Below are 17,363 nucleotides of genomic sequence, written 5' to 3' on the forward strand. Positions count from 1 at the left end.
TGTTACTAAGAAAAACATCTGAAATACTTGTCTGCCAGGTCAGCACTCAAGGCACACACAGAATGTGTGACAGAACATAGCAAATCATCAGGTCTTATTGAGTGAACGGGATTACTTTAAATTGCTGGGTGAATTATTGATTTGTGATAATAATGATGAGGAAATAATGACGGACGCAGAGGCAAATAAAATAAGCATGCGCTTTACTGTTGCTAATGCACTAGCAGGCATAAACCAATATATTATGACTTGACAGGTGTCTGCTTTTTTTTGCACTTCTAAATATTCCCTCCACCTTCAAATCAGTTCTCCATCTCACCTCAGCTTTGAAATATCATTTCAGAGAGAGAAAAGAGAGAAAAGGGGGGAGAAAGAGAGAGAGAGAGGAGAGAGATTGGTAGATACTAGATATATAGACCTATACATCTGTGGATCTCTGCATACAGAGCTGTACATTCTGAACAGCTTTACCACAAGCAGCTGGCTCTCTTCCTTCACTCACTCCCCCTCCCTTCCTCACACTCACTCACCCTCCCTTCACCCACTCCCTCACCCACCCTCCCTTCACTCACCCACCCTTGCTTGCTTCCTTCCCTCTACCTTCCTTCCTCACTCCCTCCCACTTCACTCGCACCATCCCTTCACTCACCCACCCTGCCTTCCTTCCCTTCCCTCCCTCCCCCTCATATCCTTCCCTTCACCCCCCTCCCTTTCCTCCCTCGTGTCCTTCCCTTCACCCCCCCCTTCCTTCCCTCCCTCCCCTTCGTGTCCTTCCCTTCACCCCCCCCTTCCTTCCCTCCCTCCCCTTCGTGTCCTTCCCTTCACCCCCTCCCTTTCCTCCCATATATCCTTCCCTTCACCCCCTCCCTTCCTTCCCTCCCTCCCCCTCGTGTCCTTCCCTTCACCCCCCTCGTGTCCTTCCCTTCACCCCCTCGTGTCCTTCCCTTCACCCCCCTCGTGTCCTTCCCTTCACCCCCCTCGTGTCCTTCCCTCCTCCTCATGTCCTTCCCTTCCTTCACTCCCTCTAAAGAGAGGAGTGTAGCTAGAGAGCGGAGAAACTGTTGCTTAATTCATCCAAATTAAAAATGAATTCCGCTGTGTTCCCCTTCAAATGCACTAACATCTATAACGCGGTGTGATGATATCATGAGGCATTGCCCTAGGGCAAAACACAAGACTTTACTGGATTAAAGATTTGACATTATTTTTGACATTGAAATGAAGGTCAATGTAAACCATTGAACACCATGCAGTGTAATTAGTAGAACGGAAGCTCTACTGGTTAGGGGTTTATTTGGATTATTTCTAAAAATCCATTGGAATATTAACTACATCTTATTGTGTATTTAAAAGGAATACAATAATAATAATAATAATAATAATATAATGTCTCCTGATACCAAAGCATTTCCTTCAAGATGTCCTTCTTGAAGATGCACATGTGAAACCACTAATGTCACACAGTCAAATGAACAGGCACACCATGCATCTCCCCAGGACCAGAGTTGGTGACCATCGCTTCATGAGCTCCTACAGGTTATTATAAACTGTTGTTTGAACAGGTTGGGGAGTGAGCTATGGTAAAGCCCTACAGGAAGTAGAAACAGAAAGTTGGTCTTACCCTTTAAGAGTGGACGTCTGGGAAAGATGTGGGCTGCGGAGCGATGGTGTGCTGCTTTTGGCCCGTCCCTTTTTGAGTGACAGGTCCAGGACTCCATCTAGGTACAGGACACAAGGATTAGCGCAGTACGTGAGCAAAAGGGTTTAATATATTCCCAGTATTTTACAAAACGTTCCATTCCAAGAATAAATCCCTTTCTCCCGGGTAACCCAGTATTTCCCTGCCCAAACCGGAAGGGTCTTTCAAAAGCATTATAAAGCATTGAAATATACTTTGTCCGCATGAAAATTCAAACCTGATGCTACCTCAGCCAAATATGTCATATATTTTACGAGCCGTACATTAACAACATTTAATGAGCCCAAGCCCAAAAAAGGCCAAATGTTCGTGCTGCTCACAAATAAATATATGATATAGGCTACTGCACATTACGCATGACAGGAAAACATTAAAAACCCATAGATGTAGCTAGCTACAGTTGAAGTTGGAAGGTAACATACACTTAGGTTGGAGTCATTAAAACTCGTTTTTCAACCATTCCACAAATTTCTTGTAAACAAACTAGTGTTTTGGCAAGTAGGTTAAGACATCTACTTTGTGCATGACAAGTTCTATTTCCAACAATTGATAACAGACAGATTATTTCACTGTATCACAATTCCAGTGGGTCAGAAGTTTACATACTCTAAATTGACTGTGCCTTTAAACAGCTTGGAAAATTCCAGAAAATTAGGTCATGGCTTTAGAAGCTTCTGATAGGCTAATTGACATCATTGAGTCAATCATTGAGGTGTATCTGTGTATGTATTTCAAGGTCTACCTTCAAACTCCACGCCTCTTTGCTTGACATTGTGGGAAAATGTGGGAAAATCAAAAGAAATCAGCCAAGAAAAAAGCTTGTAGACCTCCACAAGTCTGGTTCAGTCTTGAGAGCAATTTCCAAATGCCTGAAGGTACCACGGTCATCTGTACAAACAATAGTATGCAAGTATAAACCCCATGGGACCATGCAGCCGTCATACAGTCTCCTAGAGATGAGCGTACTTTGGTGCAAAAAGAGCAAAATCAAACTCAGAACAACAGCAAAGGACCTTGTGAAGATGCTTAAGGAAACCAGTATAAAAGTATCTATATCCACAGTAAAATGAGTCCTATATCGACATAATCTGAAAGGCCGCTCAGCAAGGAAGAAGTCACTGCTCCAAAACCGCCATAAAAAAGCCAGACTACAGTTTGCAAATGCACATGGGGACAAAGATCGTACTTTTTGGAGAAATGTCCTCTGGCCTGATGAAAGAAAAATAGAACTGTTTGGCCATAATGACCATGAATATGTTTGAAGGAAAAAGGGGGAGGCTTGCAAGCCGAAGATCACCATCCCAACCGTGAAGCACGGCGGTGGCAGCATCATGTTGTGGGGATGGATATATGTGGATATATTGAAGCAACATCTCAAGACATCAGTTTAAACATCAAGTTAAAGCTTGGCCGCAAATGGGTCTTGCAAATGAAGAAGGACCCCAAGCATACTTCCAAAGTTGTGGCAAAATGGCTTAAGAACAACCAAGTCAAGTTATTGGAGTGGCCATCACAAAGCCCTGACCTCAATCCTATTGAAAATTTGTAGGCAGAACTGAAAAAGCCTATGCGAGCAAGGAGGCCTACAAACTTGACTCAGTTACACCAGCTCTGTCAGGAGGAATGGGCCAAAATTCACCCAAATTATTGTGGGAAGCTTGTGGAAGGCTACCCAAAACATTTGACCCAAGTTAAACAATTTAAAGGCAATGCTACCAAATACTAATTGAGTGTATGTGAAAATCTGACCCACTGGGAATGTGATGAAAGAAAAAAGCTGAAATAAATCATTCTCTACTATTCTATTGACATTTCACATTCTTAAAATAAAGTGGTGATCCTAATTGACCTAAGACAGGGAATTTTTACTAGGATTAAATGTTAGGAACTGTGAAAAACTGAGTTGAAATGTAGTTGGCTAAGGTGTATGTAAACTTCCGACTTCAGCTGTATGTGCTCTCTTGGGTAAATAAATTAAACTAGCTCCATTAAGCTAATCTTTTTGAGTATGAACTGTATTACATGGACTGGAATTACGCACATCATTCAAACCATGAGAACGCAAAAGAGAACATGTGATTCTGGTGCAGCACATGCTGCCTACAAAGTTAAAATGTAGCCTGTAGGCTAGCACATTTTGAAATATAAAAATGTGGCCCATTTCTATATCGAGTATGCTGACGCATATGTAGCTTTCATAATATTTCCCCTAATGTTATTAGTCTACCTCTTTCGCTTAATTCCTTCCTCGCTAAGTTAACAGTTAAGGACAACAAAACTTATTTAATTAATCTTCATCATGCTAATGTCATCCTTGAATAATATAGGACTAGAATTAGATGCAGAAGGCTTTCACTTCTCTTCAAGAAGATCGAATGGTTCTGGTTCTGAATTAATAACTGCTATAGCCTACCGCCATCGCGTGTTCACTCTTCTTTTAAAGTACCCGAGAGTTCTCTTGGCTGCTGAATTTAAAAATCAGCAAAAAAAAAAAAGAGCTTGCGTCCCTCTTCGAATAGTCTATTGGTATAACGCTAAAATAAATTGTCCAGCAAGCTATTCTAGTCTAGCTTTTCCTGCTTGGGACTCCAAGAGCTAAGGAGTGGTTTTTAAAGGAGGCGCCAGCAGAGAACAGGTCCTTGTATATTGAGCAAGAGACATAATCTATAAGCATACCCCATCATTAATTAGCTAAATATAAGGCTAATACAGCAGTGAATGTAAATATGAAAGAGGTAGGCTAGGACATCAATATATAGGGCTATACATACAAATCTAGAACAGGGTTATCTATTTTGGATGCAATTTGAATAGAGTTGGAGAGAGAGAAAGACAGTGTTTGCACGTGCACTGATTTAAACAACAATATTCGAGTAATAGTCTGTTTAAAAACTCTGCAATTAAAAATTATCTTTACAATGAAAAAACAAGATGACCCTCGAAAGCCAGATGGAGATGGTAAATTAGATGCACATTCGGTCTATATGTTACTGTATCATAGGCTATGCTGCAGCAAATGTACCTGTCAGAAGGGGGGAAAAAGTTAGCATGGTGAGATGATAAGTCTACATGCATTGTGAACTGCGCTCCATACTGAGATGGGCTGTCTGTCCCCACCCTGAGGGTTGATTCATCATCAGAGGATATAGAGAAGACAGATTAAGGCATTGCATATCATTTAACAGTTCCATTTCACGCCATGCTGTTCATAAAAATAATTTATTATAATTTACCAGGATCTGGCAGTTATTTATCCTGGGAAAAAGGAGTGGTTTTGAGTGGTAAATTCCAATAAATCTCAGTAACCAGGTTCCCATCATTCAAACCCTAGTGTGCAGTACAGTAGTGTAGTGAATCTGCTGGTACCTTGTTCTGCAGGCTGTGGCGGGAACCTCTTGAAAGTTAGGAAGAGGTTACTTTACATCAAATATATTACCAGTACAAGTGTGTCTGCTCGGTCACTCTACTACCAGCACTAGTGCATCTGCTGCTACCTTGTTCTACAGGCTGTGGCAGAGGCTTCTTGACAGTGAGGTCGAGAGGCAAGTCCTGGTCGGCCATCAGCAGCTTGGAGAGGACGGGGTTCTGGCTGGGTACGGAGGGGGTAGCAGTACCACCAGGGCTGGCAGCTGGGGGCACCGTGGGCAGCGAGGGGGGAGGAGGCAGGCTTTGGTCTGCGTGGGGACCAGGCCTGGGAGTGGAGCGGCTGTCCGGGGTAGAGGAACTACTTTTTGAGGTATATTCTGCAGCAAACTGGCGGATCATCCTCTGCATTATGTCCAGAGCCACTCCTGGAATGTGCGGGTCTGAGAAGCTGGGCACATCTGAGGGAGGGACAGGGGAAAATAACATTATAAAGACATCTGTAGAGACGGTTGACCCTAAGCCCGTGAGCGAAAGCCATCAACCATAGCAACAGTTTCTCAAATGTAACTAAGAGCACACATGTCCTGTTAGATATTCCTGTCGATACACAATCGTACAGAAATTGCTGTAACTAATATAGCTCTTCGTAAGTAAAGACCTACCTTTTTTGTAGAGGACTGCATTAAAAAATTCCTCTACTTGTTTCTCAAGTCTGTTGATCTTGGTCTGGTCTTTGACCAGCAGGGGTTCAGCCCCACTCTCCAACCGCTGGTTGCTCAGGCCAACTAAGTGCTCCTTGGAGAAGAGAGAAACCAGAAACAAATGGATTAGCGTCTTAGCAGCAGAAGTGACATGCTGTGGCATATGGTAGACACGTACTTAACTTCTTGGTGACTGGGGGCAGAATTGAGTAGCTTGGATGAATAAGGTGCCCAGAGTAAACAGTCTGCTACTCAGCCATAAAAGCTAGAATATGCATATAATTAGAACATTTGGAAAGAAAATACTCAAGTCTCTAAAACTGTTTGAATGATGTCTGAGTATAAACAACTCATATGGTAGGCGAAAACCTGAGAAAAATCCAACCAGGAAGTGGGAAATCTGAGGTTTGTAGTTTTTCAATTCATTGCCATTCCAATATACCGTGTCTGTGGGGTCATTTTGCACTTCCTAAGGCTTCCACTAGATGTTAACAGTCTTTAGAGTTAACAGTCCTTGTTTGAGGCTTCTACTGTGAAGTGGGGGCGAATGAGAGGGGATTGAGCCAGGTGTCTGGCAGATTCACATGACCGCGTGACACGAGCTCGTGGCAAAGTTAGCTTGCGTTCCATCGCTTTTCTACAGACAAAAGAATTCTCCAGTTGGAACATTATTGAAGAGTTATGATAAAAACATCCTAAAGATTTATTCTATACTTCTTTTGACATGTTTCTACGACCTGTAATATAACTTTTTGGACTTTTCGTCCGACCTTTCCACTGGACTTGCACGCGCGTTTGCATTTGTTTACCAAACGCCCTAACAAAAGAAGGTATTTGGACATAATGATGAACTTTATTGAACAAATATATATATATATATATATATACACTGCTCAAAAAATAAAGGGAACACTTAAACAACACAATGTAACGCCAAGTCAATCACACTTCTGTGAATTCAAACTGTCCACTTAGGAAGCAACACTGATTGACAATACATTTCACATGCTGTTGTGCAAATGGGATAGACAACAGGTGGAAATTATAGGCAATTAGCAAGACACCCCCAATAAAGGAGTGGGTCTGCAGGTGATAACCACAGACCACTTCTCAGTTCCTATGCTTCCTGGCTGATGTTTTGGTCACTTTTGAATGCTGGCAGTGCTATCACTCTAGCATGAGACGGAGTCTACAACCCACACAAGGGGCTCAGGTAGTGCAGCTCATCCAGGATGGGACATCAATGCGAGCTGTGGCAAGAAGGTTTGCCGTGTCTGTCAGCGTAATGTCTAGAGCATGGAGGCGCTACCAGGAGACAGGCCAGTACATCAGGAGACGTGGAGGAGGCCGTAGGAGGGCAACAGCCCAGCAGCAGGACCGCTACCTCCGCCTTTGTGCAAGGAGGAGCAGGAGGAGCACTGCCAGAGCCCTGCAAAATGACCCACAGCAGGCCACAAATGTACATGTGTCTGCTCAAACGGTCAGAAACAGACTCCATGAGGGTGGTATGAGGGCCCGACGTCCACAGGTGGGGGTTGTGCTTACAGCCAAACACCGTGCAGGAAGTTTTTCATTTGCCAGAGAACACCAAGTTTGGCAAATTCGCCACTGGCACCCTGTGCTCTTCACTGATGAAAGCAGGTTCACACTGAGCACATGAGACAGATGTGACAGACGCCGTGGAGAACGTTCCGCTGCCTGCAACATCCTCCAGCAAGACCGGTTTGGTGGTGGGTCAGTCATGGTGTGGGGTGGCATTTCTTTGGGGGGCCGCACAGCCCTCCATGTGCTCGCCAGAGGTAGCCTGACTGCCATTAGGTACCGAGATGAGATCCTCAGAACCCTTGTGAGACCATATGCTGGTGCGGTTGGCCCTGGGTTTCTCCTAATGCAAGACAATGCTAGACCTCATGTGGCTGGTGTGTGTCAGCAGTTCCTGCAAGAGGAAGGCATTGATGCTATGGACTGGCCCGCCTGTTCCCCAGACCTGATTCCAATTGAGCACATCTGGGACATCATGTGGTGACCAAACAATAATTTGTGGTGCTTTCGCTGTAAAGCCTTTTTGAAATCGGACACTGTGGCTGGATCAACGAGAATTGTATCTTTACAATGGTGTAAAATACTTGTATGCTTGTATTAATAAGGAGATTTTTGTTGTTTTGAATTTGGCGCCCTGCACTTTCACTGGCTATGGGTGAGGTGGGACGCTACCATCCCGAATATCCCAGAGAGGTTAAGCAATAAGGCACAAGGGGGTGTGGTATATGGCCAATATACCACTGCTAAGTGGTGTCTGGATATAAGCCCTTACATGGAACCCAAACCGGCTGTGCGCCTGCTCTATCACGCATAAATGTATTTTGTCCCCCTACACCAAATGCGATCACGACACGCAGGTTAAAATAGCAAAACAAACTCTGAACCAATTACATTAATTTGGGGACAGGTAGAAAATAATTAAACATGTATTGCAATTTAGCTAGTTCGCTTGCACTTGCTGGCTAATTTGTCCTTTTTAACTAGCTTGCTGTTGCTAGCTAATTTGTCCATGGATAGAAACATTGAGTTGTTATTTTACCTGAAATGCACAAGGTACTCTACTCCGCCAATTAATCCACACATAAAACAGCCAACCGAATCGTTTCTAGTCATCTCTCCTCCTTCCAGGCTTTTTCATCGTTGAACTTATATGGTGATTGGCATCTAGTATCTAGTATGGTGATTGGCATTCATAGTATTACCACAACCACTGGCAAAACAGTTCATCTTTCAATCACCCACGTGGTTAAGATGCAGAATCATCTGGCCAAGTGCATAAAGTTCCCTCAGCGCACACAACAAGCAACCTGACAAAAGTCCCTCTACTTCTTTTCGAGGTGAAAATTATGAATCAGACACCTTATTGTTGGCAACAACTCATGATCCTCCTGGAATCAGAAGTTTTTTTTGACTCAATGGAGGAACGTAGTCAGAGAAATGCTGATGAATGTCTTGCTCGAGCTGTGTATGCAACGGATTCACCTCTGATGCTCACAGGCAATGTGCATTGGAAGAGATTTCTGAATGTTCTTCACCCAGCATACACCAGACTCAGGCTTGCAGATGTAATATAATAAATCCATACTGCCCTGCCCACTTCACTGTTGTGCCAAGCAGAGGGAACTACAGTTCTGAAATGCATCAAAAAGCATGAAGACTTCTGCCTGAAGCCCAAACACACTGCAACGTACATGTTGGACCCCAAGTATGCTGGCAAGAGCATCCTGTCTGTTGCAGAGCTCAACAAGGCCTATGGTGTTATCACTATTGTATCTCGCCACCTTGGCCTGGAAGAGGGCAAGGTTCTTGGCAGTCTGGCGGAGTACACTTCCAAGCAAGGGCTTTGGGATGGTGATGCATTATGGCGGTCATGCCAACATATCTCATCAGCCACCTGGTTGGAAGGGACATTGTGGATCTGAGGAAATTTCCCCTGTTGCCTCCATCATCCTCCAAATCCCACCAACATCAGCTGCATCAGAGCGCAACTGGTCCTTGTTTGGGAACACACACACACACACACCAAATCACGCAACAGGCTGACCAGTTCAAGGGTTGAAAAATGTGTAGCCATCCGGGAAATTTGAGGCTTTTTGAGCCTGACAACGAGCCATCCTCAACCAGGTTGGAAAGTGACAGTGAAGATGAGGCCTCAGAGTCTGAAGTTCAAGAGGTTCCAGTTCAAGAGGGGGACATTGAGGAGGTCCAGGGAGAAGACATGGAAGCCAACCAAAGCCTTGGTTTCTAGACTGTCATTTTATGTTGAAAACATTTTTGGAAGAAGCGATGGATCCTTCAATATTCCCTTTATTTTGTTGTTCAGTGAAATAATCCCATGTGAAGAGTCAAGTCATTTAATTAAAGTTCAATTCGTAACATTTATTTATCGATTGGAAGGATTTAATCAATTTGCAATTATGTCTACTTATGATGAGGTAAAATTTGTGTTGGTCTCCTTATGATATGGTAAATATATCCAATACAAAAAAGCATCTACATTTAAATGGTATTAATATTAATTTGCATACATTTCTGTTAATACCCATATATTCCCGTTAATTCCCACAGAAAGTTTCCACCTCTGAATATTCCCCAAAATGTGCAACCCTAGTTGGGGGTAAAAGCGCAGTGCCGTTGAACACATGATTTCCTTGTTTTTTTGTACAAATATAACTCTGAAATTGTGAAAATTATGATACACACGAAGGGCATAAGAGCTTTTTGAAAAAAAAAATCCTAGAATTTCAGCCTGTTCAGGTGGAATGGAATTTATGGCCCACATCATGACACCACAATGTTATCTGATTAGAATAGTCCAGACTGTTCATCTAGGTAAGGATGGTCTAGAGCCCATTCCCCATCAGGGCTGTGCATGTAAATATCTTCAAAACACCCACACGATTAGACTGAGCATTTCAAGGGCCAAAGGAGGCTCAGGGAAATAAATGATAAATCACTGTAAAATGAAAACATATTTATTAGACAGTGGTGATTACAAAATACTACATTGGGGCTTTATCCATTAGGGAGATATCAATATTTGACCCTGGACTGTATCTGGTAGGGGCAATGTTTGTTGTTTTCCTAGATCTCCGGGTACCAAACCTTTTCACTCAGGCCCCCGATCCAGCATTGGGGAACATCCCGCGGGTCACATCTATTTCTATGGGCAGAAGCACTGTTCATGACAAATGCTTCACACACACCTCTTGCTGGCATTTACCTGCAATTCTACACATTTTGTCGTGGGGCGAAGATTTTTTAAAATCCATTTTAAAGCAAATTTCCAATTTTACAATTCTATAGATTACGCCACATCTAATGTGTATGCATGTGATTTGAGTGATTTAAACATTAAAACTAAATGTATAGGCTAAAAACAACTAGCTCGAAAATGATAGCTGAAATGGGCTAGTTGATCCAGACACTTCTGACAAGTTAGCTCTAAGGTTTGCAATTACTGAGGAAAACTGATAATGCACTACTCAATTACAAACAATGGCACCTTGTGCATTTTACTATTACAACTTTCAAGAGTTAGCTGAAAGCTGGACTAGGTTTGGGAACCACGGTCCTAGATCAGTGCAGTAGCCAGGTGGAATGGGAGGATGAGCAGCTTGTTCTTTTTATTTATCTTCAAGTGCAGATCTGCTTTCATGGGCACAGCTCTGCTTCTCTACAGGCTAAGGTCCAGTTGATTTTAAAAAAAAACATTTTTTTTACCTTTATTTAACTAGGCCAGAACAAATTCTTATTTTCAATGACGGCCTAGGAACAGTGGGTTAACTGCCTGTTCAGGGGCAGAACGACAGATTTGTACCTTGTCAGCTCCGGGATTTGAACTTGCAACCTTCCGTTTACTAGCCCAACGCTCTAACAACTAGGCTACCCTGCCGCCCCAAATGGTGGGTGGGTGAAGTTTGAGCAAACTCCCCTCCAATACGCCTCTATTAGATTCTATACCGTCTGTATAGCCTTCAAATTCACATCTGGCCTTGGTCAGTTCCATGTTTCAGAATACTAACAATTCATAGTCTAGTTCCTCAAGCTCTGAAGCTTTCTCTTTCAGAATAAATTAGGCTATAGCTACTTCCTCTAGGTCTCTTTCAGAATAACACCTATTCATACAACCTAGCCCTAGCTGTTCCACATTCAGTTCTGAATGTGCTTTCTTTGTAGCCTATGGTCTTTGAAAATATTACCACTTCACAGCAGATAGGTACATGTACAACAGTTGCGTGAGAGAGAGACTGTTGAATTATTCAATCAGAAACAAGGTGCTTCTAAAGGACAATGTTGCTGCTTTTGTAGTGTGGTAATACAGAAGGTACACTCATCTAGGGGTGGAACAGCAGAACACAATAGAGCAAGAGAAAGACGTGAAAAGAAAAGTCGTTACCTTGACTTTGTCTCGTCTTACGCAGCAGAACGTGCAGTTCTCGTCAAATGACCAGTCTGTACCGCCTTCGGGCTCACTGCCTGTGGATCCACGAGAAGAGACATTTTAGAAAGGACAGGGTATAGTACAACAAAATACATCTAAGATGGTGGTGAAGAACACGGTAACAAAAGAAACCTTGGCTACACTGACACAGTCCCCTAGACTTAAGGATCACAGATGTCAGAGTCAACCACTTATTGTACAAATCAAAACATGAGTAGTCATTAAAAAATAAATAATTACCAATCAATTGTCAAAGTATTTTCCAGTGAATGTGGTTTCTAAGGTTATATTATGCACTACATTCACAACTGATTGTTTTGTTTTTTACTTACATGAATATCTAAAATGAGATTAGAGCAGTGTTTCCCTAACTCGGTCCTCGCGTGCCCTGGCACTACACAGAGGATTCACATAATCAACTAATCATCGAGCTTTGATCATTTGAAATCAGTGGTGCAGTGTCAAGGCAAAAAACTAAACATGTACCCCTTGGGGATTCATTTAAGAGTCATGGGGAGGGGGAATTTAGAAAAAATAAACATGAACAGACACAAGGAGTTCATCTCAGACCATCAACACAAAGAAAATTACCAAATGGTGTCAGTGAGCACAAATTGGTGCCTGGTTTGTCAGTTGCCATGGAAATCCATTTGCTTTGAGTCCTACTAACCTTCAGCAAAGAGCATAATAATATACCTAGTCAGAGGCGTTGGGCATGTTCATATTGATTCACTGTTGAACTAGGTCTACAGGGTCTATTAAACAATCTAAATGAAGAATGTCTGATGGAATAGGCTTTCATGGCCAGTTCATCGTTAAACACTCTAAGTTCATATTGTATTCTATGTCCTATAAGTAATGTGTTACACTAACTTAAAATCCAGTATATTTCTTCCAGGTCTTTTTTTAATAAATTAATTCCTGTCTTCATCAAGTATAGAAATTAAGGGCCTCCCGGGTGGCACAGTGGTTAAGGGCGCTGTACTGCAGCGCCAGCTGTGCCACCAGAGACTCTGGGTTCGCGCCCAGGCTCTGTCGTAACCCGGCCGCGCCCGGGAGGTCCGTGGGGCGACGCACCAGCGACTCCCGTGGCGGGCCGGGCGCAGTGCGTGCTAACCAAGGTTGCCAGGTGTTTCCTCCAACACATTGGTGCGGCTGGCTACCGGGTTGGATGCACACTGTGTTAAGAAGCAGTGCGGCTTGGTTGGGTTGTGTATCGGAGGATGCATGACTTTCAACCTTCGTCTCTCCCGAGCCGTACGAGAGTTGTAGCAAGATAGTAGCTACTAACAATTGGATACCACGAAATTGGGGAGAAAAAGGGGTACAAATCAACAACAACAAAAATATAGAAATGAAGAATAGGTCCTTCATTTAATTCAAATTGGTAACATGTTTGAGTTATATGGTTTGTTGAGCATTCTTGCAGTACTAGTACTATTTTTCCCAAAAAAGAAGACCAATTAGTGGAATGAAAATCTGAATTGGTCTGCCGGTGTGATTATGACAAATTGAATGGAGCCATGAGAGTTCTAGCTTTAGTTTTAGCTGAACTCACATGTTTATATTGTAACCCCACTGACTTTCATCATTTTCTTGGTATGGATCCTATTGTACTTTTCCTTAAAACCAAAACAAATGGTATTGTAGTCCCGTTTAGTTGTTTACAGCTCTCAAAAAGAAGTTGTCAAAACCCCAAATAATGCCTAAACGAACCATACATGCTTTTACATCGGCTCCAAACTCCGACTTCCCTGCACCTCTTGATATGTTTGATTTTGTTAACAAAATCAACGCAGGCTTCAGTTCAGGAGTCTTGGATCAATGATTTGTGGTTATGAATGGGAGGGACATAACTTCTGCTAATTAAAACCTAAATTATGTTGGTTGGTGTGTCAGTGCAACATACGGACTCACCTTTAAATAACGTTAGGTCCTCCACCAACCTCGACCCAAACAACCCTTCTAGAATGCTCTCAAAGCCTGTGGAAACAGAACAACGCATTCCATGAATATACAGAACATTCCAGAAGTGTTGTGGAATTTGTATCCATTGGAGGCCCAAAAACATGTAGCCTAGAGTTTCTCTGAAGATGTAAGCCTATGCATCCCGTTGCATTCACTGGAAATGTACGTACATAGGCCCTAGTCTTCTGCCAAATGGCACAATTGAACCTTTGCTAAGCCCCGCCCCCCTTGGTTACTGTTGCAACCGCAGACAATATTCTCCTGGGAAGCCCAGTTCCCCATTCAACCACTGGCGAATTCCCTTCACAATGATCCCAAACTGTGTTTCTAATACGCAATGAAATTAAAACAGACTACCCCTTGCTAATCAGGATACTCTTGGGCATGTTGTGGTGGACTGTCATTACAATTGCTTCACAGGAAGCTGGTGTAGCTAGCCTCTGAATGGCTCCGAATTCCCTGTCAGCATGCAGTCAAAGCTATATAACCACGTTTTGGTGCTAACTAGTGCTCTCAAATCGTATCCTGATGTCGACAGCAGATGGGAGTCATACTCATAAACTTGTTAACTTAGTTAATATAAAATGTTTTCTCAAATTAAGTGGCTAGCTAGCATTCGCAATGCTTCGAGGTCAACGAGACAGCGCTAGCTAACCAGCTGAGCTAACAAAATGTAACAAAAGTATTATTTCGGATTTGAAGGGTCATTCAATTTTTTTTTGCTTTTCTCCAAAATGGCAATTCCTGGGATTCTTTGACATTCTCAGTGATCAAACACCAATCCTTCCTATATAGGCCTAGCTAACCTAATTCTCCACAACGCTACGGACTTCCAATTTTATCTTGAAGCCCCCCTCATCAAATTGATCAGAAATACAGTGTAGACATTGTGGACATTGCTGGAAACGGCAGGTTTGTAATGGAATATCTACATTGGCGTACAGAGGCCCATTATCAGCAACCATCGCTCCTGTGTTCCAATGGCCTGTTTTGTTAGCTAATCCAAGTTTATAATTTTAAAAGGCTAATTGAACATCAGAAAACCCTTTTGCAATTATGTTAGCACAGCTGAAAACTGTTGTTCTGATAAAGAAGAAATAAAACTGGCCTTCTTTAGACTAGTTGAGTCTCTGGAGTATCAGCACGTGTGGGTTTGATTATGGGCTCATGATGGCCAGAAACAAAGCACTTTCTTCGGAAACTCAGTCTATTATTGTTCTGAGAAATCTCGTACATCGCTGTGTACTACTCCCTTCACTCTAACCAGAATAGAAAAAGAAGTGGGAGGCCCCTGTGCACAACTGAGCAAGAAGACAAGTACATTAGTGTCTAGTTTGAAAAACAGACACCTCACAAGTCCTCAACTGGCAGCTTCATTAAATAGTACCCGCAGAACACCAGTCAACGTCAACAGTGAAGAGGCGACTCCGGGATGCTGGCCTTCTAGACAGTTGCAAAGTAAAAGCCATATCTCAGACTGGCCAACAAAAAGAAAAGATTAAGATGGGCAAAAGAATAGACACTTAGCCTAGCCATCACTTAAAACCCTGCCTCTTCACTGTTGACGTTGAGACTGGTGTTTTGCGGGTACTATTTAATGAAGCTGCCACACACACGGGCTGTGACAAGTGTGTAATATTGGGAAACGATTGTCATAACTGACATTTTTGGTGAACATTTTTTTTGAGCTGGCAATGAATCTTCCCAAAAATTTGCTACGACATACTTAGCCTAATGAATACAACACAGCTTTGGTCTCAAAAAGTACTGGTATTGAAAGCTTGGAATTTCAGAAAATTAAGTATTTCCTCCTGATCCCTCCTGATCCCTTAGCCTACCCTCTTCGTGTAAAAATTAAAAAGATGTACTGGGATAACAAAAAGTGTTAACCCCGAAAATGAATATATGAAAAATTATGACAACAACAAAGATATTGCTCAAGTTTCTTATCCATAATTGTTGGTTACACAATTATTGTGCCAGCCCTGACAGACACACAATTAGCATGCTAGGCTATATACTTGAACACAAGACCCTCTTCTCAACTGCCAAAGCCACAGCTGGAGGTCGTTCACTCGTCTCACTGGGCTGAGCACCATTCACTACAAAACATAATATGATAAGTATCCAAGCAGCCATGAACAGGTCAATGCATTACATCCTAAACTACATGGTTAATCCCATTGATCCGGTAAAGAGGTCAAAGGCAACATCCCTCCACTTGACAGCAGTTTGTCCTCAACCACACAACCTCACCACAGTTTCAAAACCCTTAAACGCAGAATACCATTGTTGTTTTGGTACAATGGCAAAATCAAGGACAGAGTAGTTACATTGACATAGCCTATGTTGTAAGTAGTAATGTTGTAAGTAGTACTACTAAGTAGTAGTCCACTCTACTAAAATCAAAATGTTGTAATTTGCTTATTTACATAGGAAGTGTTACTTGGGCTAAACACTTTGCACAAGTTACTTTCCCAGAAAATACTGCCAGGACACAAACTAACACAACATGTTGTTACTCCCTTTTAAAAAAACTCCTACTAAAAGTATCTACGAGCAGAACAAACCGACAATCCAAGTCACCAACCCAATTCTCTTCTTCAACCAGTAATCAGCGTCATTAGTTTGACAACAAAACGCGGTTCCGGGTGGCGGGAAAAAAATCAATAGGTGAATATCACAGCCAATCACCACACTGCCGTGTTCCACAACATATGGCAATTTTCAGAAATTACAATGCAACACCACCTTGTCTCTGGCCCCCTCCCAGTTAGGGGGAGTGATGAGCTCTACAGCAGAGTCTCTGGCCCCCTCCCAGTTAGGGGGAGTGATGAGCTCTACAGCAGAGTCTCTGGCCCCCTCCCAGTTAGGGGGAGTGATGAGCTCTACAGCAGAGTCTCTGGCCCCCTCCCAGTTAGGGGGAGTGATGAGCTCTACAGCAGAGTCTCTGGCCCCCTCCCAGTTAGGGGAGTGATGAGCTCTACAGCAGAGTCTCTGGCCCCCTCCCAGTTAGGGGAGTGATGAGCTCTACAGCAGAGTCTCTGGCCCCCTCCCAGTTAGGGGAGTGATGAGCTCTACAGCAGAGTCTCTGGCCCCCTCCCAGTTAGGGGGAGTGATGAGCTCTACAGCAGAGTCTCTGGCCCCCTCCCAGTTAGGGGAGTGATGAGCTCTACAGCAGAGTCTCTGGCCCCCTCCCAGTTAGGGGAGTGATGAGCTCTACAGCAGAGTCTCTGGCCCCCTCCCAGTTATGAGCTCTACAGCAGAGTCTCTGGCCCCCTCCCAGTTAGGGGGAGTGATGAGCTCTACAGCAGAGTCTCTGGCCCCCTCCCAGTTAGGGGAGTGATGAGCTCTACAGCAGAGTCTCTGGCCCCCTCCCAGTTAGGGGGAGTGATGAGCTCTACAGCAGAGTCTCTGGCCCCCTCCCAGTTAGGGGGAGTGATGAGCTCTACAGCAGAGTCTCTGGCCCCCTCCCAGTTAGGGGGAGTGATGAGCTCTACAGCAGAGTCTCTGGCCCCCTCCCAGTTAGGGGGAGTGATGAGCTCTACAGCAGAGTCTCACAACTCAATCGCTGGTTGAAAACTGTTTTCTGCCCCTCCCAAAAGATAGAATTTGTAGATAACTGGCCCTCTTTCTGGGACTC

General features: G+C 43.3%; 1 protein-coding gene across 1 annotated transcript in view; it reads right to left on the reverse strand.

The window, feature by feature from the left end:
- The window catches only part of LOC118374670 (uncharacterized), a 72,152-nt gene that overhangs the window by 30,132 nt on the left and 24,657 nt on the right, over positions 1 to 17,363 (reverse strand). The window contains 5 exon segments of the mRNA XM_052477906.1: positions 1,622 to 1,718; positions 5,194 to 5,523; positions 5,728 to 5,860; positions 11,708 to 11,787; positions 13,670 to 13,735. Coding sequence (XP_052333866.1) covers positions 1,622 to 1,718; positions 5,194 to 5,523; positions 5,728 to 5,860; positions 11,708 to 11,787; positions 13,670 to 13,735 — 706 coding nt within the window.

Source organism: Oncorhynchus keta, chromosome 24, assembly GCF_023373465.1.
Source record: "Oncorhynchus keta strain PuntledgeMale-10-30-2019 chromosome 24, Oket_V2, whole genome shotgun sequence".
Taxonomy (NCBI): Eukaryota; Metazoa; Chordata; class Actinopteri; order Salmoniformes; family Salmonidae; genus Oncorhynchus; species Oncorhynchus keta.